Genomic DNA, 26,177 nt, shown 5'->3' with positions numbered 1-26,177 from the left:
AAAAAAAAAAAAAAAAAAAAAAACGCATCATAGTAAAATTAATACCTTCTCAGCTTCGCATCGAAGCTAAAATGTATAATTACCAGATTAGAGTTTTTGAAGTAAAATTTAAATAAATATGTATAAAATTTATTATTATTATTCTATAAAATAAATTTTGTAGATAATTTATTCAAAATTAATTCTGTAATTTATGTTTATATCCGATTATTTTTTATTATGGCAAGTGAAATTAAATTTTGATTTGTAATTAGATTTTATTTGTTTTATAATTTTACTTTTAAATATTTTGGTCGGATGTGTCCGAGACTTTGTGGTTGACAAATTTATACATTACAACTTTACATATAGTCAAAAATGTTAGCGAATGGATGTCTCCTTAAACATAAAGTGGTAGTATAAGGGAGAGAGATGACTAAACAAAAATTCTGCACAGTATGGACGTAGCATAGTTGGGACCATAATAGATGATACCTGACAGTGATTAAAATCACCATCATAAAAAACGCTTCGGTACAAATCTGTAGATATTGTTTAATTTTAAGAAATTGGTCGATTATACCAAATGCAACATGATCTCCTATTTCCTTATTTATACCCCGATTACATGATTTATATGTGTAATATATGTATAAATATTTATTATACCAATTAAATATAGTATGAACTTAATATTTAATATTTTAGTATTGTAATTTTTACGGAGAAATTATAAAAAATTATAAAGTAGCTATTACTTTTATGGCAAACGTATATATAAGCTGAAGGTCTTGATGAAATACTTAAAAAAAAATTGTTTAAATAAATTTACTGGTCTGCAAGGATTGTCATCCGAGACCAAAATATACATTTCTAAACTTATTGTTGCTCCGATTTTAAATCTACAATTGAAGTTTCGCATATGAAATAACTAAATTTTTATAATTTATATAACAAATATTTATGTTTATTAGGTTACGTATGATTAATCAATTAATATAATTTAATTAAAAATAGATTGAAAAAATTCTACTTTCTACACGTATTTTTAAGTATTGAACGCCCCCTGTATAAAGGAAAATGGCCCCATTAAAAAAAAAGTATGTTGAATGAAATAAATAGTATTTGTCATAAAAAAATTATATTGATCCATACATTTTTTAAAAAGTTATAGAACTATATAATTAATAATGTAAAATATAAAATCGAGAATTTTAACATAAAAATAGCATACAGTAGTCATTTTCACCGTGAAAGCAAAATAATGACCGAATTTTTTTTCCCTTAATAAAGTATATTACATTAGCTTTTAGTTATATTAAAAATGAAAGTTATGTCAGTTTTTGATTCACGCTGTTTACCATTATTTTAATATGATTTTTATGATAATTAAATTAAAAATCTAAGTACAGGGAGGGTTTGAATAAGATCGACCACCCACGTAAACAAATCATTTTTTTCAACAGTATAAATGTAAATTTTCCGGAACGTCTGAAGACTTTTAAACTATATAAAATTAAAGCTATTGAAGTATACTTTAAATTAAAAAAACCATCCAATGATAGATTTACTATTTGAAATTGCCCGTAATATATTATCCGATAACTCGATTTATAAGAGCTATAGGGCATTAAAGCCAAAAATTATACATTTTTTGGTGAAAATGACTGATTTTGGAGTGTCTTGCATAGCAACACGAATATCTGCATTATTTAATAACACATTAAATTTAAGGTTTTTTGTGTATTACACGATTAAAAATATAAAGAAGTTTCAACGGTTTATCCTTTATAAATAACCACTCATTCAAATAAAATTTCTTGATAAATTATTTTTAATTTGTTTCAAATATGCATCGAAGTGTTTACGACATTGATTTTAATCACTATCAATATAACAATAAATACTAATTTTTTTAACAAAATTAAATTTTCATGCTGCTAGCTGTAAAACAAGATTAAAAACAACGTTTTATATATTAAATCATCAATTGGATTATGTAATTAATGCTCCTTCAAATCGTTAAATGTGTTCTTGTAATTTAATAATTATTGATCTTTTTGCGTCTAATTCATTTTATATTTTAAACATTTTGTTTCTAATATTTTATCTATAACTTAAGTCTTATTGTTCGGCATTTTTATGTTATTATTTTGTTGTGATATTTATCTAGTATATCAATTATTGATGTTAATTATATTTAATATTTAATTATTTATAAGTTCTGTCGATCAAATTAACATTGTATTTAAATTTGGTTTTTATTCATAAAATAAATAAGTTTAAAAAATATTAAATAATAATATAATATAATTTACATAATATAAAATATACAAATATATAAATTATAGTTATTTTAAATTTATTTAATTCATAAAACTTTAACTTATATGTATGGTCAAAACCTAATTATATTAAGTTAGAGTATTGATTAAAACTGACAATAATTTTCTTTGTTCTAATGTTAAATGTGGTGTTAGATCAGATTCAATTGTATACAAACAAGATGTCTCTCCTAGTTGATAAGCTTTAATTAGTGAACGTAGAAGACGAAATAATTCATCTGATATAAATTCAACTGTAATTCAAAAGTATATTAAAGTACAATATAAATTGATATGTATAATTAAAAACACAAACTAACCAGGAGAATCAAAATCACCATTTATCCACATATATTTTTCTAATACTAATGTTAATTCACTAGGCATTTTTTGGCGAGTAGGTTTTAATATAAGTAGTAAAAAAACTCTTGATATTTCACATCTGAAATAGAATTTTTCTCATTTTATTTTAGTAAATATAACAAATAATCATAGAATACCTTGATAAAATATCACAGTGAACACCTAAGGTATCCGAGTGAATATTGGATGCAACATTTGCTATATCAGTAAAGGTTAAAAGAGCACCTTCATAATCACCTAGATAATAATAATTACTATTTTAATACAATACCAATATTAATTTTTGGGGAAGGCTAATTTTATTTTTGGAGACTACTCAACTTTGTGCACATGTATCATCATTATCTTTTTGCTTATTATACATTGTTCATGACTACAATTAAGGTTAAAAATGAATTTCAATGGATTATCAATAAAATGAATAAATATAATTTTAAAAAGTCTTATAAAATTTTAAGAAGTATTAATTTTTTTAATAAATTTATGGAGAATGTTTACATCTAGATCAAATAAATTTCACTGGGTCAACTATCAACTTTTACTATTATTTAGATATTAACCTTCCGATAAACATTCTTAAATAGTTATTTGTGGATTTAAAATTTTTTAATTTGTAAAAATATAGTTATTTCTTGTTTTTTTAGTAAATGTTGTTATATGTCACTTTGTTTTTTTATATATATATATATAATTAACAAATAATAGAAATACAGCCAAAATATAAAGATTTAATAAAATTGTTGATATTTTGTTTTAAAATTAAAAATTTTTTATTTTAAAAATAATATGTTATAAAATCCAGAAATTTTAATATTCCACTTAATAGTGTTAAATAGTTTATTTTTATGCAACAAATTTTCATATAAATATATTTTTTATTCCTTATTGAATAGTTATACATTTCTGTTATAAAAACTTTTGTATCATAAAACATTTTTAAAAAAATGTATCACCTGAGAGTATTTGAATAGATGCTATTTGTTCTAAAACTATTAATTTAAGTGCGTGATTTTCTTGTGGAATATCACTTAAACTACTAGCAATGAACAAGGCTTCATCTAATTTACCAAGTTTAACTAAAGTATCAGCTGTTTCTAAGCGAGCTGACGTTTTCAAAATATTTTCAAATGAGTTTCCTTGGAAACTATCTTCAACACGACACATTTCACTTAATGCTGCCTAAAATATAAAAAAAAAGTTTATTACTTAATAAAATAATAATTTTCTTAATATATATATAAATTTTTACATGTAAATATTCATTGTAAGGTGAAATAAATCCAGATGATTCTGTTTTTTTGAACTCATGGAAATATTGACGAGCAGCTTTTTGATGAGCAATTGCCTCTTCGCAACTATGACCCATAGATTCTTCACATTTTGCAACAGCTTGCCAGCAAAATGCTGCATATGCATTTTTGTCATTTTTTTGGCACGATATTGCCAATTTTTCTTAAAAGAAAAAAAAAGTTAATATTACAAACTTAAATATAATTTAATATTTGAACTCATTAATTTTAAATAGAGATACAAGTTATATCCTTATAGTTTGTTTTTAATAGTACCTTTTAAATTATTAATAGTTCAATAAAGGTGGTTACAACAAAAGTAGCATACACCAATGATGTATCCTTTGTATAACATTAAAATAAAAAATTACCAAACATTCATAACATAGAAATAAAAACCATTAATAAGAAAAAATTTAGTTCAAAATGCTCTTACTAAATATATTTAAATTTAAACATATTATCAAACTAACATTAACTAGGTCCTAAAAAATAAGAGCTTACCAAATAAATCACTAGGTTCTAATGTATTTAATTTGCGAAATAATTTTCTATAATGACAAAAAAAAAGAATAATTTACATTAATTAATAAATTCATTATTAATTATTTTATGTTTAAAATAAAAACACAGGATAAAAAAATTACTTTTTTGTTTTATTTAAAATATATTTGTAGTGTAAAATAACTTCTTCAGGATTACTAAGACTTGCCATAATAAAGAGTAAATTTTTAATTTTAATTACATATTAAATTGACAATAAAAAATACTAGAAATAGAGAATAATAGTTTGTTCTTATTCTTAAATAATCAAAATGCATATAGTTATATATATATAAACTCGTAATCAAACATTGTTATCACTTCCAATATTACAATCTATGATTAGAATCGGTGACTTAATCAATCCAACAGATATTTTTTCAAAGTATACCAACTATGCCAAGTCCATACTGTGCCGCGACCTCACTATGCTACCTTTTTTTTACATAAAACTGCCTTAACTTTTTCAAAAATCTATGGATCAAAACAATTTTTTTATAGAAACCTTAGGTCTTTATCTATCCTTGATATATTTATGTGAACATTTGACATTAATTTTTTGATGTTCATGTAATCCAATGTCTTGACGAGCGCAGTATAAAATGCACCTATTAAACTTGATAGGGTTTCTCTATTTTTTAAAACTTGGTCCTTAACTTGTTGATTTATTTGAGATGAAACTGAGTCAGTTTTTTTGGTTGACAGCCTTAAGTCGTATTTTATAACAGCATGTTTATGCGAAGTAGTATGTTCATGTTTTTTAGTCATATCAGATCTTTATCCGATTGAGATTGTGAAATCGTAAGAGGGAAATGACGACAAAAATAACAAAAAAGGCATTCACCTTAACTACATACTTCAATCAAGAGTATTTATTATACCAACTGAAAACAACGTTTTTTACCAGAAATAATTGTACGAGGAAAATTGATAACTGGTTGCACAGAACTTTCGTCGAAATTTGAGCTTATATCAAATTTAAAAAGTTCATTTGAATTTTTTTGTTTTAAATCTAATTTTTGAAATTTAAATTCTGATGGGATATTTTGTTACAAAAAATGATAATACCAAGAAAAATAAAACATTTTAACATTTAAATATTTTATTAAAAATTCAAATTATTCGTTGAGAAAATCTGGGTAGGCCTGGCCCTACCAGGACTAACTACTGACTATGCCACTACATCATAATTATTCGCCATAACAAAATTCACTGCAAACATATTTATAATATTTTACTATTTCTGATATTTGTAAAAAAATTTGTTGAATCCTTTTAAAACTAACAAATTTTTGATATATTACTGTACATCAGTAACTATGAAAACGTAAAATACTTTATTGTTTGACTTAAACAGATTGTTTAGACAATATTATTAATTTTTTTTAAATGTGTTTAACGTACTTTTATCACAAATTTGTGTATATCATAGCATTAAAATTATAATATTTATTATTACAATATATTTATAGTAATTAATAATGAAATTTTAAAATTTTTTTAAGTAATCATCAGGACAAACGCATAATAAATTATAAAATAAAATCTAAACTTATTGAATGTACTACGTTAAAAAAGCTTTCTTAACTTTATTTTCAAAATTTATTATTTACTTTTTGGGTTCGACTTAAGAAGATTCTAAAATAATCCATAAAAATAAATTCAGTCGTTTTTTTTTAATTTGTTTAAGAGAAATTCAATTATAACAAAGTATTATTTGCACCGAACGAGTTTCAATGTTTAGCGTTCATGGTGTTTAAAAATCGTTTAACTTTAACAAGATAATATTCATTTCAAACTCTTATAATTTTAATATATTAACTATCCACTGCAATAAATATGTATATATAAATATTTTGATACTTTTACAAAAATATTTAAGAAATGTCATATATTTTTGATAAATTATTTTACATTGTTGATTACTTTTTTATTCGACGAAGAAGCTTACAAATAGTTCTCAAAAATAATTTTGTATAGTAAACTGGATATTTCACTGATTTATTCAGAAGAACTACTTCTTGTAAAAGATTACATAAGTACTTACTAAAAATTGTTTACTTAATCCATGCAATATCAGTTTCAAACTCTATCCAACTTGATTTCTTAATAGTTTAATAAATACAAATTAACTATAAAACTTTAACGTAATAATTTTTTCAAAAAATTTTAAGCTATTAAAATTATTTAAAAAAAATTACATCGTTCATTGAAAATTAATAACTCGTCCAAATATTAATTAACTATACTACAGTAACTATGAAAACATAATTTTTTATTGTATCACTATAACAAAAAACTAAAAGTATAACCTGACGGACTGCGGCTATATTTACAATACACTTCTTAATTACAGACCACTGGCATTTAATACACAAATACATACTAAAAACGTGTATTCAAGAAGAATATCATTAATCATCCTAATATTTCTTACTTTATTCATTTTATATTTTTAATGAAAAAGACTTGATGATTATCAAATAAATTTACTTTTTAACGAAGAATCATCAAAAACAAATAATCGTTTTAAAGTTTAACAAAAATTTAAAATTTTAACAAAAAATCATACCATATATCTTTAAATTAAATAAAAATTATCTTTAAAAACATTTAAAATAAATGAATTGAGACATTCTTGCCTAAAACTAAAAAAACAGCTGTAGTAGTATTATCAATTCTTTTTTCACATTATGTAAAACGTCAAATTTCTAACAAAAAGACTAAAGATAAATAAATAAAAAAATTCGGTATCAATAGAAATAATTGTTGGATATACTACAAAAATTATAATAATAGTTAAACACTATGGTATTAACCTTACCTCCAATCAATTCTTTAAATGATTAATAATTATTTTTATTTTTCATATGTTTAATAATATAATAAAAGAAATCAATGAATTAATTCCCCATGACAATCAACGTTGACTATGTTGATATTTGAGTTCAGTTTGTTTTTTTTTTAATTTTTGTTTGACTATTCATCCAAAAACCGTGAAGCCCTGCTCAGGGTGCAGAAGCCGGCGGCGATCCGGACAGTTTCGGCGTACCGAATGGTGTCCGGAGTGGTGGCGGGTAACCTGTTGTCACTGCCGCCTGTCGATCTGCTCGCCAAGGAATGCGCCGTCGGGCATAAGCTCCGCCGAGATGGCGCTCGGGCGGATGACCATGCTTCGGTGGCGGACTCGCCTCTCAGAGGAAACGACGAGAGGCGAGTGGACCAGGTCCCTTATAGGGCCCGATCGGCTGGACAGGTGGGTGGACCGGACTCACGGTGAGATGACTTATCGTCTAGATGTCCGGCCACGGCTGCTTTAACGAGTACTTACACCGTATTCGTAAAGCAGCCGCGCCGACGTGCGACCACTGTTCGGATCGCCTGGGAGAGACTAACAGCGCTCTGCACACCCTCTTCCGGTGCGAGGCGTGGGCCCAGGAGCGGGACTCTTTGGAGTCTTGACTAGGGTCCACGTTCCGAGTCGGGTCCATGGTGAACCTGATGTTGAGGAGCCGGGAGGCGTGGAGGCTTGTCCAGGCGTTCGCCGAATCCGTCTCATTAAAGAAGGAGGAAGCGGAACGCCTGAGACAGAGGGAGCCACGCCGCCCGGCACAGGAGGACCTAAGGCGCAGGCCTAAACTAGCACCTCAGGTATTCGCGTTTATGTTTTTGTGAATTATTTGCCCCCTCGGGCAACGGATCCCACTCGAGGATCCGGCTAACGGGGGAGGCCACACCACGTAGTGAATCACCTCTTGATTAATTTCGGGCCGATTCACAACGTGGTGGTGTGAGTTTTAGAGACGGCGTGGGCCGCGCTGAAGTAATACCTAACGGTAGTTCCAGGCCGGCTTACAACTAAGCCGGTCGTGAAAAAAAAAAAAAAAAAAAAAAAAAAAAAGGGTTAAACGGTTGGCGTGATGACTCTCACAATCAACTCGGTGATCCCCCACTCTTACCATGCTGAACTCGTATGATAAAACAGGTAGTATGTTAAAAGTGAGGTAAATGAAAATAAAGATAAAGTCTTCAATAAAAACTTTAATAAATGTGATATCATACCATTTTTTTGGTCCAGGTTTTTTATTCTATTTTTTTCTTAGTGTGTTAATAGATTATATCATTACTGTTTTTTTAAACCTAAGTATTATTATTATGTTTCATGTAGCTCGAATATACTAATATAATTGATACATCTCAAAGAAAATGATTTATTTTTTAATCGACTTAATTATTGTAATGACCCAAAATTCTTTATACTAATCAAAAATTAAAACTAAGATTTAAAATATTTTATATAGAGGACAATTTTTATTTTAGATCAGTTAGATTGTGGTCGGTTAATAGTCAAAAAATTGAATCCTAAATTCATAAATAATTTATTTTTAAAAATTTGTTTTAAAAACAAAAAATATATTTTTATTTATTTTTTTCAATACAATAAAATGATAATAAAACTTCTTATGAATTTTTTATTAAAAATATTCGTTAATTAACATTATAACAGTATTGCAATTGATAATAAAATTATTATTAAAATCAGAAAATTTTCCCTGATTTAGTTTTAAAAAATTAAATAAATAGACTATATAGAGTGTTCAGTTAATAAGGAAATGAATTTCTATTGTTCTCATTATTTGTAACAATAGAACTGTTTCCTTACTTACTAAACACTCTATATATCATTAAAACAAATTAAAATTTTTAAAAAAAGCAAAATAAAAAGTTACTTGAATAATAAAAAATTGACCAATTTTATTATAGATAACAGACAATTATGTATTTCATTAATTGAAATTATTATAATACAATATACCACCTGTTTATTTTAATCAAAATTTAGTATTAAAGTTTAAGAGGACGCCATACAGAGAATGAAAAACGGTTTTAAACATGTTTTGCGCGGGACTACTTTATTTGATCTGTATTGATGCTAGAGTTCCAAATTTTTTACCAAATTATAGAGGACAAAATTATCTGTGATCTAGCGTTTTTATTTTTTTGTTAACATAATTTGTAGTACTTTATATTTACTATTAAATATTCCTATTTTTTTGGTTTTTTAAATGTTTAATAAATAGCTTCAGAGTTGTGTTATCAAAATTATAAAAACGCTAGATAACAGATAATTTTCTCCTTTATAATTTGGTAAAAAATTTGGGACTCTAGCATCGATACAGATTAAATAAAGTAGTCCCGCGCAAAACAGTTTTTATGCAAAATAATGAATTTTTTGTCTATCGACATGTGTCGGTCCCTAGTGGCATTTATAACGTGACGAATTTTTTGTTGAATGACGGTAACCGATTACCCTCACCCTTCAACTGCTACCTTGCCAACGACAAAACCAGTTATTTTTATACTTTTTTATCGACGAACCGGGGTACCATTTAGCAGTCGCTTATCTGAATTTGTAAAATAATTGTTATTATGGACGGGTGATGAGACTAAAATTTTAACTTTACTGTGTTCATTTTGACACGTAAATAATAATGCAAATATAATGAAAATATCTATTGATCAGAAATCTGTCAGAAATTTACGTGGAGTTTTATTTTGTAACATTAGAAAACATTCTTGTTACGAATATGAGTCCACAGTATACATTATATTCGTGGGCAGCAGAACGGATCAACCGTCTTTTTAATAGTAGTAGTCTTTTTAGTAATTTAAAATTAGATATTCTTTCTCCAAAAATTAATTATTTGCCAAAAAAATAAAGGTCATCATTAAAAATTTTGAGTATGAAATTAAAGTTTATCAGTCCTGAATTTATTTATACATAGTATATTGTATCACTTAAAACAATTTTTTGTGAGTTTTAAGACTCGTGTATCAGTTTTATAAAAAAATTGTAACACGAATAATAGGCCTTGGCGTTATTAACTAGCATTTACAAATTTCTGATTGACTACAAATATATTTATGATACATAGAATACTCCTTACATAATACATTTATTTTATGTATGTAATAAGTGGGCGTACGCACTAGGTTTACTTGCATTAGAGTGAGTATAAACTTAAATTAAATTTTATATGAGCATTTTGGTATACAAATTTTTTAATCTAAAATGAAATCTGCTATTACGCATTTTTTAAATTCAGAAATTAACATTTTCAATTTACATTTTTTGCACATACCAGATTTTTCACACCTAGCTTAATTTAAGGTTAGTTAAAAATAATGATTCTTTCGAAATTTGAATTTGAATGGAATGGTAGAAAAATGATATATGATAAAGGAAATTTGATAAATGTGAAATGGAATTTATTTCATGATTTCTATATCCGTTTGTTTGATAATCAGTATAAACAAATGTATCTAATATACATTCGTTTATGTGTATTATTCTTTGGTAATATCTTTCACAAATTTTATACTGATCAAATATGAATTTACACTCTAATTTCTTGCTTCCACAGTTCCCAAAGAGATTACTCAAATCGAATATAAAAGAACAAAAAAAAAAAAAGTAAATATTAGCTGATAAATCAAGAATTATATGTAACTAAAAAAACCCAGCACAGTGGGGTCGCGGCTTAGAGGGGACGTTGCATAGTTGGGTCCAGTATAGATTTAATCTGACAGTGATTAAAATCACCATCATAAGAAACGCTTCGATGCAAATCTGTAGATAGTGTTTAATTCTAAGAAATTGATGGATAATTACAAAAGCAACATCAACTTCTATTTCCTTAATTATACCCAGATTAGTAATTATTTTAATTATATATTATATAATTTTTAAAATTAATTGTTTTCATATTATTATTGATTTTGATTTTTAATATGTTAAAAGTAATCATTTTGAACCTACTTTTTTTTGTCATTTAAAGTGAAAGTTTTAATAAAAAAAAATGAATTTGTTACCATAACTTATAGTTCAACTTGAAAGTTTGAAATTGACATTATTAAATAGAAAAAAATGAAATTTTTTTTATTAATATGCAATCAGGAAATTTTATAACTACTATTTAAAGTACATTTACCAGAAAAATTCGATTTTTTTGCTTTTTTCTCGTAATAGATAACTGAAATAGAAATAATATTCATCTTTTCCTAATAACTTTTAATCATTGATTATAATGTTTCAAGTTTTGAACGCCCCCTATTTAAGGGGAAATCGTCCAATTTTAATAAAAAGTATGTCAAATGAAAGATGTACTTATAATGTATTTAGAAAAAAAAAATTGTGCTGATACTTACATTTTTCGAAAAGTTATAGTATTTTTAAGTTGAAAATTTAAAATCGAAAATTTTATCACAAAAATAGCGTTTTTTTAACTACGGCAGCCGTTAACATGCAGAAGATAAAGTGTCGGGATAATTTTTTTTTTCATTTTACAGTACATAAAATAAGCTTTAATTTGGTATATGTTTAAAGGACGCAGTATTTCCGGAACATTTTCAAAAATTAATTTGATAAAGTTAGCTTTTGTAAAAAAGTTGCTATTTTAAATCCCCCCCAATGAGCAGGGTAAATGTTAGATTTTCAAAAAAATGATATCAAATGAAAGGGAATTATCTAAGGTTTTAGTATAAAAAAAAATTATGTTGATTTGTTTATTTTTGAAAAAGTTATGGAAGTTTTAAGAAAAAAAAGTGAAAAAAATGACAAAATTTACCGATTTTTAAAATTGTTATTTTTTTGGAGATTTGTGATTGGAGAGCTGAGAAAAAGTAGTGACAGCACACAAAAAAAAAATAAATAAATAAATACATCATGGTAAAATTAATACCTTCTCAGCTTCGCATCGAAGCTAAAAATATATAAAATAATTAAAAATTTGTTTAATTAATTTTTTTTCTTCTTTTTCCCTCGACTCTACCGACTATTTGCAAGGCAAAACCTAAAAACTAACAGACGACTGTAAATTAAAGGTGATTGTGTCATGGATTCTTTTAATGCATTATTACTAATGCATTAAAAAATATAAAAAAACTTTTATTTTCTATTTTCGGTCGAAAAGAATCGATTTACAACCAGTAAAGATGTAAATAATTAGTTCCCCAACAATTTTAATTATATACAATGTTTTAAACTTAACTAAGTACTAACTACATACATTTTACTAGATATTATTATTATAGATTTCATGTAACAATAAATTATATAAAATTATGTATAAAATTAATTTTTTCATAGTTGTGAATAAATGATTAACTACAAATTTGATACTCGCAACACTTTAACGTTTAATAAGCGGTAGCATTTTAAATAATATAATTTTATAATCTTATGATATTTTATTACAATTGCATATTCATTTTGTTTTATATTATGAGAGCTTTATCGCCTTTATCAATGAAAATAATATGTAACGCATAGCATAACTGTCAATAGTAGAATGATGTGCTGTTCCAAAATAATATTAGGCGGCCGTACAGGTGTGCTCGTGCTATATGGTAGTGATGGGAAAAAATAACAGTAACAGTGATTTATAACAGTTACTGCTTGAGTAGCAATAACAAGCTGTTACTTGGAAGAAATAGTAACAGTTACTGTTATTTTGTATAACGCAAGGTCATCAATATTTCACGCATAGTATTTAGTCTCATATTTGAAATTTACAACACTAGGAGCGCTAATTTCTGACATTTCATGAATCTACCTTGGTTTTACAGTAATATTATTACGTTATCACAATTATTTTTTTTGTTTTTTATGATAAAATAATTACCTGTTGCTCCTCTCTTAATAGTTAAATTCTTATTTTATTTAAAATAGTTATTTTATTATTGTTTATTGTTATTGTTACTATTAGTGTTTATTATTTAACTTGTTATAGAATGGTAATGCTTAAGTTTTTTTAGTTAGTAATATTTGTTTTTAGTAAGATATGATCGAAGTTTGACGATTGTATATTAACAATTATTTATAAATTTATAGTTGATAAGAAGTATAAAAACAATACTTATAATATATAAGTCATAACATAAAGTAAAATAAAAAACATAAAACTGAATCTACCATAGTTAATTAACTTCATACTAGCTGTAAAATAAAATAGTAAAAAAAACAACATGTAACTTGATGTTACTTAAAATAAGAATGGTTATAACTTGTACGAATCATAAATTTAAAATATATAAATATTATTATAGGTTAATTGAAATCAATCAGAATTATAATTTAAGAATAGCAGCATTTTAACTTTTTCATTTTTTAATCGACAGCGACGGTCATTTAGGATTAGCCCAGCTTTTGAAAAAATTCTTTTACATGGTACAGATGTACCAAGACAACACAATGTGTTTTTTGCCAATGACTTGAGGTATGGGTAGTTATAACTATGCTCACTCCACCATTTTAATGGGTCGTTATTTCTTTGTAGTATAGAATCTTCTAAATAACGTTGAACTTCAATGATTGCTCGAGATGTCGATGTTCCAGTTGGCACTACTTCCGCTACACTACGATCAATATCATCCCAAATTGATATTGTTTTGGATGATTGTATAGTAAGTGAATTTTGAGTTGAACAATTTTGTTCACTTAATTCATCTATTTGTTTTTCATTTGCAGTACTACAAATTCGGGATACATTTTCAATAATATCAGTTTTTAAATTGCTAAGAATTAAAGAATCATGCAAAAAAGGAATGTTTTTAAAACGAGGATCAAGAAATGTACAACGACACAGCGTTTTACTTTTTTCAATATTTTTCCATGAATCTTTTTCAAGCATGGCATACCTAAGTTTATTTATAATTTCCAGAACTCTAGGACTATATTTCATTTTTGACATTGTATCACATACTTTCAGTAAACCTTGAGACAATACAATAACAAGTGATGCAGACATATATTTTTCTCCGCTTACTGCTTTTGTAGCTTCTTCAAAAGGTCTAAGTACATTGCATAATTCTTCTAGAATAGTCCACTCATCACATTTAAGATTTTCTGGTGCCCTATCAAGTAACCCTAATGTGCCACGAATAGAATCTTTTAATTCTACAAATCTAACTAACATGTAATATGTTGAGTTCCATCGTGTCTGAACATCTTGAATTAATTTTTTTGGTTGACTTACACTATTATTAATTTGATACATGTTTAATTTGTTGTTGGCTACTGTACTTTTTCTAAAATATGTAACAATTGCTTTAACATGTTCAATTAAATCACTTTCAAAAGTTAGAGCAGATTGTACAACAAGATTCATTGTATGTGCAAAACATCCCATAGATTTAAATTTTAATAAAGATAATGCATTTTTTATATTATTTGCATTATCAGAGACTGCAAATACTACTTTGTTTTCCAGATCCCATTCTTTAAGTATTTTCTGTATTGTGTCACTTAAATTAATCCCTGTATGACTTATATTAAATTCAAAACACCCAAGGAGAACCGATTTCAATTCAAATTTTGAATCAATAAAATGAATAGTTATGGCCATAAAACTTTCATTGTTGCGAGAAGTCCAACAATCAGTTGTCATGCATACACTTTCAGCTTCTTTTGCAACTAGATCTTTCATTTCAAATAAACATTTTTCGTATAATGCTGGTACATGTACTTTAGATATCGAATGGCGGTCAGGAAGAGTATAGTTTGGGTTCAACAGTTTTACAAACTCTTTAAATCCTTCATCTTCGACTACTTTAAAGGGTTGATAATCTTTTGTAAATAACTTAAGTAGTGCACCATCAATTTGCTTTTTACAATTATTTGTCATTTTTTTAGGTATAAAACTAAACATACTTGTTTGTTTGCGTTTATTTGGTATTTGAACTACACTATTTTCAATAATCTCTAATTGACCTCTAACTACTGACGAATTTGAATGAAAAATAGTGGAAGATGAAGAAGCAATTTGAGTTTGAGATGTAGAAGGCAGTGTAGCAGAGTCATCCGGTTCATCAATATTTCCATTATACAATTCCTTTTAAATATAATAGAAACTACAATTATGTATACTATTTTCGCCTCAAATTTAAAAATCAAAATTGCATATTAATTAAACTTACTTTATTATGTACAATTTGGTTATTTATTTGCTGAGTTGAGCTACAGGTTATCAAATGTTTAGTACATAAATGTTTTTTTAAGTTAGTTAGAGTTGACTTATATGAATATTTTTTCTTACATATACCACATTTTGCAAATTTTTCATCTACAATAGTAAAATGTGACCAAACATTGCTGTAACGGTTTTCCATTTTTATAAAATTAATTAAATTTTTTTTCTTATAATGCTAGAAAATTAAAAATATTGTTGCTTTGTTTGTACTTTATCAGAATATAGTATAATAATAATTTTTTAGTAAATAAATTCAATCAGTTATCATATTTACTATCATAATTTTTGTTTTCATACCACACAACAAAATTTTAACCTAGATATATACAGTTTAGGTTTTTATTAAATTATATTGAAAATTTTTGCGTATTTGCATATTTTTGAAAGTTTTAATTGCTACTAGCCTTGTATACAGTTTATGAGTTATAAAAATTTCAAAATTGCAATTTTTAATTTTCATATACAGTGTTATTTATGCATTTTTCTACCTCCCCTTTTATCCTACAGTTTCAAAAAAAATTGGAATTTTTTTTATCATCTGTATAAATATAAAATCTATATTTTTATGTACTTGTGAACTTTATTATCCTTAATAGGTGTACTGTAAGGATAAAAACAACTGTTCTCTTAGATATTCATGATCTTTTTTTATTTTTAAATAAGTTTTGTCTTAAGATAAAAAAAATCAAACGAGCGGTTTTTGAGATATTACAATTCAAAAAATATGCGGAGAGGAGTAGTGTTTAGAGCGGCACTTTATTTTTACCACGATGCATAGATGACAATTTATTCACTTTGCGAACCTAGCTCATCATCTATTGCTAAAAATTATATTAAATCAAAAACTGCTCGATTGATTTTTTTTATCCACAGACAAAACTTGTTTCCAATTTTTTTTAAATTTTAGAGTAAAAGGGAGGGCAGTAGATTTAATAAATCATTCTATATAATGAGTGATTTAAACCATTCATAGAATATTTTGGCTGAAAAATTATTTAGAAAAAAAAACTGCATACAATATTTAATATTATAAAAGTTAATGAATCGTAGTGTTTTTCGTATCTGAAGAACATACATAATAGGTTTTGCCTATTAGATGTCATCTAATAGATGATAATGTTAGTTATTTATAGACTAAATATTTATTTTACCAGTCTTTTAACATAAAACAATTACATCACTGTTATTTGGAAAGTAACAAATAACAGTTTGTAACAGTTACCAAAATTGATAACAAGTTGCCTACAATACTTTTTACAAATATAACAGTTATATCACTGTTAAAAACAATTTTATAACATTTTCTAAGAAAATAACAGTAACTGTTATTTCGAAAGTAACAATAACAGATTGTAACAGTTATCAAAATTAATAACAGGTTGCCATCACTACTATATGGAATGATGGACAGGGAGTGATTGAAGAGTTCGGTTGTAAAACATCTAAAAGCGCATTCTCTCGGTCATATCGTTGTTTCGTTTGCCCGTATGGCGTCCTCTTAAAGATAATATTAATAGTAACATTGTTTACCATTAAGTATCAACTTTGTTGAGTTTTTTATGAGGATTAATTATTTTATGAAGATTGCTAATCAATTATAATGTACTTAATGTAATTTTATATAACATATATTCAATCTCAAATAAAATGTAGAATGAAAATTTTTAACTGTTATGCAAACATAACAATTTCTTCTAAAAATAAAACAAAAAAGAAAAACAACACAACATAGTAAAAGTAGTGCTTGAATAATATGTAATAAAAAAATTTACATAACCGACACAATGAACAGCATGCATTTGATAAATTCGATCTGCATAACACTACTGGTTAATAAGTAACAAATAGAAAAATAAGACAACCTGGAAGATCTATAAATAGTAATAATTTTAGTTTATTTGAGCAGCAAATTCAAACAACCGGAAAAAAACCAGAAAAATATTTAAAAAAACGGTGACAAATTCATTAATTATTCTTATTTCGTATGACAGATATTTGAGAAAATTATTACTGAGGTCAATTGAGTCTGTTTGTAAAAGCGTCCAACTCAAATAAAAGTTCATAAGTAAACTGACAACGTGTCTATAATAAACGTTCAGAACGTTTTGAACGCTCTGTTTCTTTTAATTATGATGAATTATTAACACAACGTTGCCAGTTTACTTATAAACTTATTGTCCCATTCTACGAGAATGTCTATCTGTAAGATTTCTATCTTACCACCTATTTTTGACCACCGGTTGTGTTCTCTCATGCATCATATTACTCTACTATAAATCTATGGACACTTGAAGTTTGTCCATTCAGTTATTTAAATTCGTATCTCTTACCACCAGACTCGATTGACTTCTGTATTCATTAAAGTAAAAGTTGTTATCGACTCGTCGTTTTCTTAATTAGATAATTTTGTATTTTACAAGCTAGTTAAATGTGTATTTTTTCATGTTAAAAATAAAGTTGGTAGTTTATTCCTAAATTACTTTATTTATTTGGTGCACAAGGGTCTTGCAAATAATTAGACGCGTTTATTGAACAAATTAGCCATCTGGAAAAATGTTGAAAATTATGTTTATAATAATATGAAACAAATTATTTTTAACTTCGATGTGAAACTAATTAAAGTATTTAATTATGCTATAGTGTTTATTTATTTATTATTTGTTTATATTGGCATTATTACTCAGCTTGTATTAATTAATATGATACACTATCAAATTTAAAATAGTATGCTTAGTATATTTGATCTCTTGTAATTTGTTTGTAAATACAACAGAAGTTAATAAAACAAAATAAATTATGCGTATTTTTATGAGTCTTAGAAATTATTTTTTTAAATAAAGCTACAACTCGCTGATAAACAAATTGACATTAAAATACACTTTAATGTATAAAATTACAGGTTTGTTAAAAACGTCTACATCTTTGGATATTATCCCATATATACTCTTGGATTTGTACTCTAGTTATGCCACTGTTGGACAACTAAAGTTTATTTTGGTGTTTAGATGAGATTGTAATACATCATTAAATACTATACTCAACTGTTAATATAAACTAACAATTAGATAATGTAACGTTCAATAAATTTCATCAATTGTCATGTTAGATTAAATACAACAAAATGAAAGTAATCGTGAAATCATAAAGTTTATTTTATACAAAATTGAGAAATATTAAAACAGTTTTTATTTAATTATAATTATATAATATATAATTAATATATAAATATATAATTAAATAATTATATATTTAGAATAATCTTAACAATAATAACATAATATGATAGATCAAATATACTGCCAAATAAAAAATTACACTTAAAAAAATTAAAATTATTCACACTTAAGAATCTTTAAAAGTTAATACTTTCATTATTTTAATGATAGGTTCAATATTTTTTTAGCATGGTCTAGTTTTCTTTATGCTAATTGCCTTCTTAATTTTAATTTAAAATTTTGTCAACTTGAATATTATTATGTCAAAATATACATATTTTATTCGCATGTAAAACAGAGAAACTTATTAAGAAAAAGACTAGTCAATTACAAGTTATAAACAAGGCCATCGTAGATTTAACACTTTTTAAGATCTTGTTGCAGAAAGTGTACTGTAGAAAACATTTCACACTTTAAAAAATTTAATTTTTTTGCCTTCTACGAGTCATTACATAACTAACTAACACATAGTAAATTTATTCATTGATAATTTATGCGTTACTAACACATGGAAAAAATTGTTTATGAGTATTATTTAGTTAGTCTTAGAAGAATCACTTTTGATAGCATAAATTAAACGATTCACTTATTTACAATCTTCTTTCTCTACAAAAATAGTAAATAAAGTATAATAAGCATAGACACATGATCCCCACCATCTGAGTTCACTTGAACTATTGATAATGATTTCTAAATGTGTTTTCACATTGAACATTTGATTTTCTGTGTTTGAATGCATACAGTTAGTTGCATGTTTCAAACAATTCAACGTTTTAAATTCGTTATATTACATGCAAAATTATTTTCAATAATACATAATAAATATGAGCGAAAAAAGAAAAATTGGAATAATTGGCAGGTAATTAATAATTTCTGATTTTTTATACACTTATATATTTTTGAAATAGTAATTTCTTAATGATTTTGTCAAAATAATGTATCTATAAAAATTGTGGTGTAATTTAACTTATAATTATATAAAATTGATTTAAAATTTAAATGTATAAATAAAAATTGATAACTCTAAGTTCGTTTTGAGGGCGTGATCAAAAAAATTCCCACTTTATAAATAATTATATGGTAATGACATAATTTTTTTTTTAATTTTGGTAAACAATTTTTTTTATATCTTTCCCTCAAGGTCAAGACCCTAATTATGTCACTGTGCACAACACTAGATAGATTCAAATGTTGTAAATTTACTTATAAATTTCCAGTCAAGTAAATACATTATTAAAAACGATAATGCTTCAATTTAAAATATATTCCAAGACTTATGGGGCAAATGATAAAATAATATACAATAATATTTGATATAATAACACGTTCATTTTTTACATAAAATCTATGATCTCAGGCAGTATATTATTTAGGGATTTTTTATGGGTGATTTTAGAACTTTCTGAACGTAAAGTATAATAGAGCTTCATCCCATCTTCATCTCTCGCTACCATAATTTTATGTCAATGGGGGAGATTTGGACTCCATGGATCCTCATAATTACGCCACTGATTTCAAGGGGGTGCATAAATCGCTTTCTTTTTAACAACATCACATCTCTAAAAACTCAATTTTTCAGAGGTTATTTGAAAAATTATTTAATTGCTCTCTTAACAGGAGAGCAAATAAAAAGTTGAAATGTATTGAAAATAAATATTTCAATATGAATTCAAGCTTTTAAATGTTAAATTTTTTGTATAATGATTTTATTAAAATATACTACTCTTTAATGACAAAGTGATTACAACTATAACTTAAAAGCTTCATTTTTTGAGTTATGACTTAATTAAAAAGAGTTAGCGAAACCATCGCTTTTAAATACTTCAATGCAATTTCTGGTATAACGAAAGAGATCGGTAAGTTTTCAGCAAGTAAGGAAACAGGTCAATTATTACAACAATGAAAACAATACAAACCCGTTCCCTAGTTACTGAACACTATATAATGAAGACTTCTAAATGTATATTGTGTGGCGTAGCAAAGTTTTTGTTAGCTCAACTATTGTGATTTACAGTTTGATATTTTATTCTGAGACCACTATAGTCGTTTTTTTTTTAGAGAGAGCGGTTCTATTAAGTATTTTATGCCTTTTGGCCGTTGTCCTTTCAGTGCCCACCTCAGTTTAATGAACTATTTCACTGATATAAATGTTATTAATTAAGAAATGTTTTAGTTTCCTTTAACTAATATGCTGTTTGTATTATCAATTCATAATTACATTACATGGCAATATTTATTTCACTTTTTTAACTCATTTGTCTATTAAATGAAAGATTATGTAACTTTAATCTGTTAATTATAAATTCGAGGTTGTAGGAGTTATCTTAGTTAGAAATGAATGACGACAGAACATGCCTTTTACGTCAATATACAAAAACGATTAAAAATAATAACAATTAAATATTTATTAAGTTGCTCGTAGGAACTAATCTTATCAATAAAGTAAAACAAAAATATTATCAATATATACAGTTGCCTGACAACCGCCAAGAACCCTACACATATTTTTTAATATTTGGACACATTGCTTGATGGCGTATTTATAGAGCGGGAACAAGGATTTTTCTTACTCCTTCCATTGATTAAAATACATAGTAAATAGGAAGGATGTAGGAGGAAGTCTCTGTTTTTTAAATATCAGTACTCATTAGTTATTTATATTCTCAGATATTATTGATTTTCAATTTGTGTAAAGAAAAATTATTTGGATCAAAAAACTATAATATCATGTAGTAAAATAGTTATTTTTTCATTCCCTTCGGGGATAAAATACCATAGCTTTAATTTTTCTAATTGAGAACTTCTGTTTCTAATTCGATAATTTTATTGTGAAAAAAATTACAAACAATTTTTTTTGTAAATTCTTTTCATCCGATCGATAGTTCATCAATTACAACATGTTAAATTTTGTAATTTGCTTATATTTTATTATCAAAAATAACAGAAGTCCTAATTATTTCATCTTCCACACAACTAGTTTTTATTTACTAAGGTCTTATATAACACGAAAATATTATCTTTAATAATCTATGTCTATTAATAGTTGTACTCTTACAACACACATATGCGCTGAATATTTGATATTCATCGATGTTTGTCAATTAGTAACAACAGTTTTCTTGTGCCAATATTCGTTACTTGCTAATTGTTTCCTATTGGTCGGTAGATCGGTTTTTGCTACACAATTCAAAAGGATCAATGTATTTTAAATGGCTTATGATCAATTGGAATGAGAATATTTTAATTTACCAGCACAAAAAGACAAATAATCATTTTACATTCGGTGAATAGACGAGAAAAGTGGGACCCTGACTATACTTAAAGCAAGTTTTCTATCGTACATTGTTGGCCACTCGTGTAAAACATTTTTATTAATAACTATGATAAAAAAATATTTTATGGCCTATTGAAGCAGATTATTTCTGCCTCCGGTACTAAGAAAACAAAATTAATGGTGATATTTTACTTTAAATCTAATCTTTTAAACAATATTAAAACGCAAACGTTTGGACAGATTAAAAAAATGTAGAGTAAAATTGTTTGTAATTTTTTTCTCAATGAATTTATTAAGATAAAAACGGGTTCCTGATTGAAAAATCAAAAATAAGGTATTTTATCACCGAAGAAATAAAAAATAACTATTTGACTACTTTATATTGTAGTTTTTTAAACCAAATAATTTTTCTCTTTATATAAATTATAAGTTTTTAATAATCTCTAAGAAAATAAGCGTCTTACTCAAAATCGATTACTGTGTTAAATGAAAATAAAAATATTTAACTCAAATATAATTAGACTAAAATAGTAAACAAAAGAAGTTTTGAGCAAGGGTGTAGTGAAATTATGGGGTGTATGATATAGTCCAAGTTTTTTTTTCAACTTTAACCCGACAAATCGTGAAAACACTGTCTTTGCTTTAATTTAGTCTCAATTTTATCTTTGCTTGCGCTAAACATTTTTCAAGTGAAAATGTAAAATTATAAATAGTAGAATTTGTTCAATAATACTATTAAATTTATTGAATATAAAATTACTATTTGTTTAAGTTTAAATAGATACTTTGCTTTTACAGTGGCTTAATAGGTCAAAGTTGGGCCATGTTATTTACAAGCGCTGGTTACAATGTTGTATTATATGATGTTGAACAAGCCCAAGTAAAAGCTGCCTACAACAATATTAAAATTGAATTAGAAAAATTAGAGAAAAATGGAATTCTTAGAGGAAAAATAGGAGCCAAAGAACAATTCAATCTCATCAAAGGTATTGTTTGCAATTTCTATTTTATAAGATTAATTGTAAGTTTAAAAAAATAATTTATTATAAATTTGATTTATTCTTTTTTTTTTTTTTGTAAAAATAAGTAGGTTTAATTGGGGCTACTTACCTCTTTTCCTATATAACTATACTGTTCGACCTAAAGTATTTACTTTAGTAATTATAAAGTTGAAGTTGAAAAGCTGCAATTTTTTACTCAAAAATAACATTTTTTGTTTAATTTTAAGGGTTGTTTACATATAGAAGACAAGTTGTGGGGACAATCTTATTTTTAACTAATAGTATGTAACATAAGTTCTAATGTAATATATACTTAAAGTACGCTGTATTTCTGGAACATATTTAAAACTTCAGTTGAAAAAGTTCTAATTTTTTTATGTATGTTTCAAGTTTTGAAGTCTATAAAAGGAAAATTATCAGATTAAATAAAGAAAAAAATGTCTGATGATAAAGACATATATACAGTACTTATAAAAAAATTCTATTGTTTTATAGATTATTAAAGTTTAAGTAATATAATGTAGAAAATATAAAATCAAGAATTTTAACACAAAATAAACGTATTATAAAAAATTTTACACAAAGCTATTTACTAAAGAAGCCATAAGTAATACATATAACAGTTTTATTGAACAAAATTACATACATAAAAAATAAAGTGTCGAGACAATTTTTTTTACTAATTTATAATATTTAACATAAGTTTTAATTTAATGTATGTTTAAAGTCGCAGTATATCCGGAACATTTTTAAAAGTTAACTTTTCATGAAAAAGTTGCTATTTTGAATTCCCTTTATAAGCAAATAAAAAAGGATTGACATTTTACTCATATTTCCAAAATAATATACAAAATTAAAAAAAAATCTAAGGTATTCATAAAAAAAATTATTTTGATTTTTTTTTCAAATGGTTTGATGGTTTTAATAAAATACAATTTTAATTGTTAGAATTAACAATTTCAAAAAACGTAATTTTTTGGAGATATCCCCAATTTATGGGAAACAAGGGGAATTATTTTGTATTTTTGAGGGTACTTTCTTCAATTAAATACGATTTATGATTATTTGAGGTATTCTTTGGTAAAAACATCCAGTAAGTCGAGAAAAAATGGTAACAGTCACGAAAAAATTGAATACATTTGAATAATTAATTTAATAGTGTCTCAGCTTCGTTTCGCTCAAAATGAATAGAATTTAGTTTTTAAAACAGTCATTTTTTTTTTAATTTGCACATAAAATGGCAAAAAAGTGATAATTTAATAAATACATAAACTCGCCAAATGGAACAATAATTTTTTTTTGCAAAAATTCTATTAACTTAAATTTTATATATTTTTTTAGTATACTTATCGTAAGGTCTTGTTTTGCTTATGTTACTTTTAAGTTATATAATTTTTAAGTACTTACTTTTTTTTAATACTTTGTTCTCTTCAATAAATATTTCTCTCTAGTTATAATATTTATTTTATAGGAGTTACGACTCTTGAAGAAGTGGTAAAGGATGCCATATTGATTCAAGAATGTATACCAGAAATCATCACGTTAAAACAAGAGCTTTTAAACCATATTGATAAAATTGTTGGTCCTCAAACTATTATTTCTAGTTCCACATCTACATTCTTGCCATCCGATCTTTCAGGAAAAATTCAACATCGTAACCAATTGATTGTTGCACATCCTGTTAGTAAATATTAATTTCCTAACTATTACTTATTTATTATACTATTTTTGTAAGGTAAATCCGCCATACTTTGTACCTCTTGTGGAAATTGTTCCTTCTGAGTGGACCGAAAGTTGGATGATAAAAAAAACTCGAGAGATTATGGAAGAAATAGGACAATCGCCAGTAGTCCTTACAAGAGAAGTTCCTGGATTTGCACTGAATCGTATACAGTATAAAAAAATTATTTTAAAAATGTTGATTTTATTTGTAATAGAATTTATATATATATTCAGGTATGCCATTTTGAATGAATGCTGGCACCTTGTTAAGGATGGTATATTAAATGTAAAAGATATAGATACAGTTATGTCAGAAGGATTAGGCATGCGTTATGCTTTTCTTGGTCCCTTAGAAACGACTCATTTAAATGCCGAGGGTTAGTTCCACATTTAATAAGAATTATAATACAAGAACGGTTAAATTAGTGTTAAAAAGAGTTAATAGATGCATATCTAATTATAGCTTCATTAAAATGCAGTACTTAATTTAAAGCTGTGGTACATATTCAAATATATTATAAAACTATCAATAATAAAACAATATTCTAGTAAAAAAAAAAAAAAAATGCGACCCATAGCACTACGGTATCTAAAATTGTCTTTTTTTTTTTAGTAAAACATATATTTTGTAATAAATAAATAAACAAGTAATAATTTTATAGGATTTGAAAATTATGTTCAACGTTATTCAAATTCAATGTACAGCGTATGTCAACATTTCAAACCACCGCCTAAGTTTGAAGGGGCAACAGTTAAAGAAATTGCAGAACAATTGAATGCTATGACACCATTAGAAAATTTGCAAAAACGTAGGATGTGGAGAGATCAATCTTTAACAAAACTTTCACAGCTTAAACGAAACAATAACTATTAAATAGTTAACGTTTATTTTTATTTTTTATTGATTTCTTATAAACTTTCGTTGACTTTTTATTATGATAATTATTTTTGTAAAAAATTAATGCTAAAAGATGTTTAAGAATTATGAAATTTTATATTATTATACTTTATAAGAATTATTTAGACATTTAAATAAATAATGAAAAATGTTTATAAACACAATAAACTTTATTTAATCAAATTAATTTTCATTATAAATAATAAATTAAAAAAGCTATCTTTTATACTGTAGTAAATAGCTGAGGAAGTATTAAATAACTTCGACATTAGTATAGTATAAGTTTTTACCACAGTAGTAAGCAGTTTTTAAATTCTTAAGTATTATATGAATGTCATATAAAGGAAAAATGCAGGGTAAGCAAATTAATAATGGGAACACATGAAAAGTATAGGGGGATTGACGTTTTAGCTAAGAAACATCTAGTCACGGGTCAGGACGTTTGGTACATAAAATTTATATTATGTTACATTGTTATATTGTATTTTGTTTTTGTGTTTATTACATTCCGTAACTATTCAAAAAGCTGCACAAAGTGT

General features: G+C 25.7%; 2 protein-coding genes across 3 annotated transcripts; one reads left to right on the top strand and one right to left on the bottom strand.

Moving 5' to 3' along the window:
• Positions 1–2,327: 2,327 nt before the first annotated feature.
• Positions 2,328–4,771, bottom strand: LOC126894685 (40-kDa huntingtin-associated protein-like). 2 transcript variants are annotated; one of them, XM_050665870.1, is made up of 7 exons: positions 4,603–4,771; positions 4,460–4,506; positions 3,916–4,118; positions 3,734–3,845; positions 2,804–2,903; positions 2,624–2,745; positions 2,328–2,557 (listed from the first exon to the last, which is right to left on the bottom strand). In XM_050665870.1, the coding sequence occupies exons 1-7, from the start codon at positions 4,668–4,670 to the stop codon at positions 2,394–2,396; spliced, it is 816 nt and encodes a 271-aa protein (XP_050521827.1). In that variant the 5' UTR covers positions 4,671–4,771; the 3' UTR covers positions 2,328–2,393. The 2 variants fall into 2 exon arrangements, with proteins under 2 accessions (XP_050521827.1, XP_050521826.1); XM_050665869.1 differs by having other exon boundaries at positions 2,333–2,557; positions 3,620–3,845; positions 4,603–4,769.
• Positions 4,772–19,434: 14,663 nt separating this feature from the next.
• On the top strand, positions 19,435–25,805 carry LOC126895480 (lambda-crystallin homolog). Its single transcript, XM_050667401.1, has 6 exons — positions 19,435–19,602; positions 22,816–23,003; positions 24,490–24,698; positions 24,754–24,911; positions 24,975–25,117; positions 25,403–25,805. Exons 1-6 carry the CDS (start codon positions 19,568–19,570, stop codon positions 25,612–25,614), a joined length of 945 nt encoding a protein of 314 aa, XP_050523358.1. The 5' UTR covers positions 19,435–19,567; the 3' UTR covers positions 25,615–25,805.
• The last annotated feature ends 372 nt before the right edge of the window (positions 25,806–26,177 follow it).

The sequence above is a fragment of the Daktulosphaira vitifoliae genome, unplaced genomic scaffold, assembly GCF_025091365.1.
Source record: "Daktulosphaira vitifoliae isolate Bord-2020 unplaced genomic scaffold, ASM2509136v1 Scaffold_1, whole genome shotgun sequence".
NCBI classification, from domain to species: domain Eukaryota; kingdom Metazoa; phylum Arthropoda; class Insecta; order Hemiptera; family Phylloxeridae; genus Daktulosphaira; species Daktulosphaira vitifoliae.
This window is presented reverse-complemented; position numbering and strand designations above follow the sequence as displayed.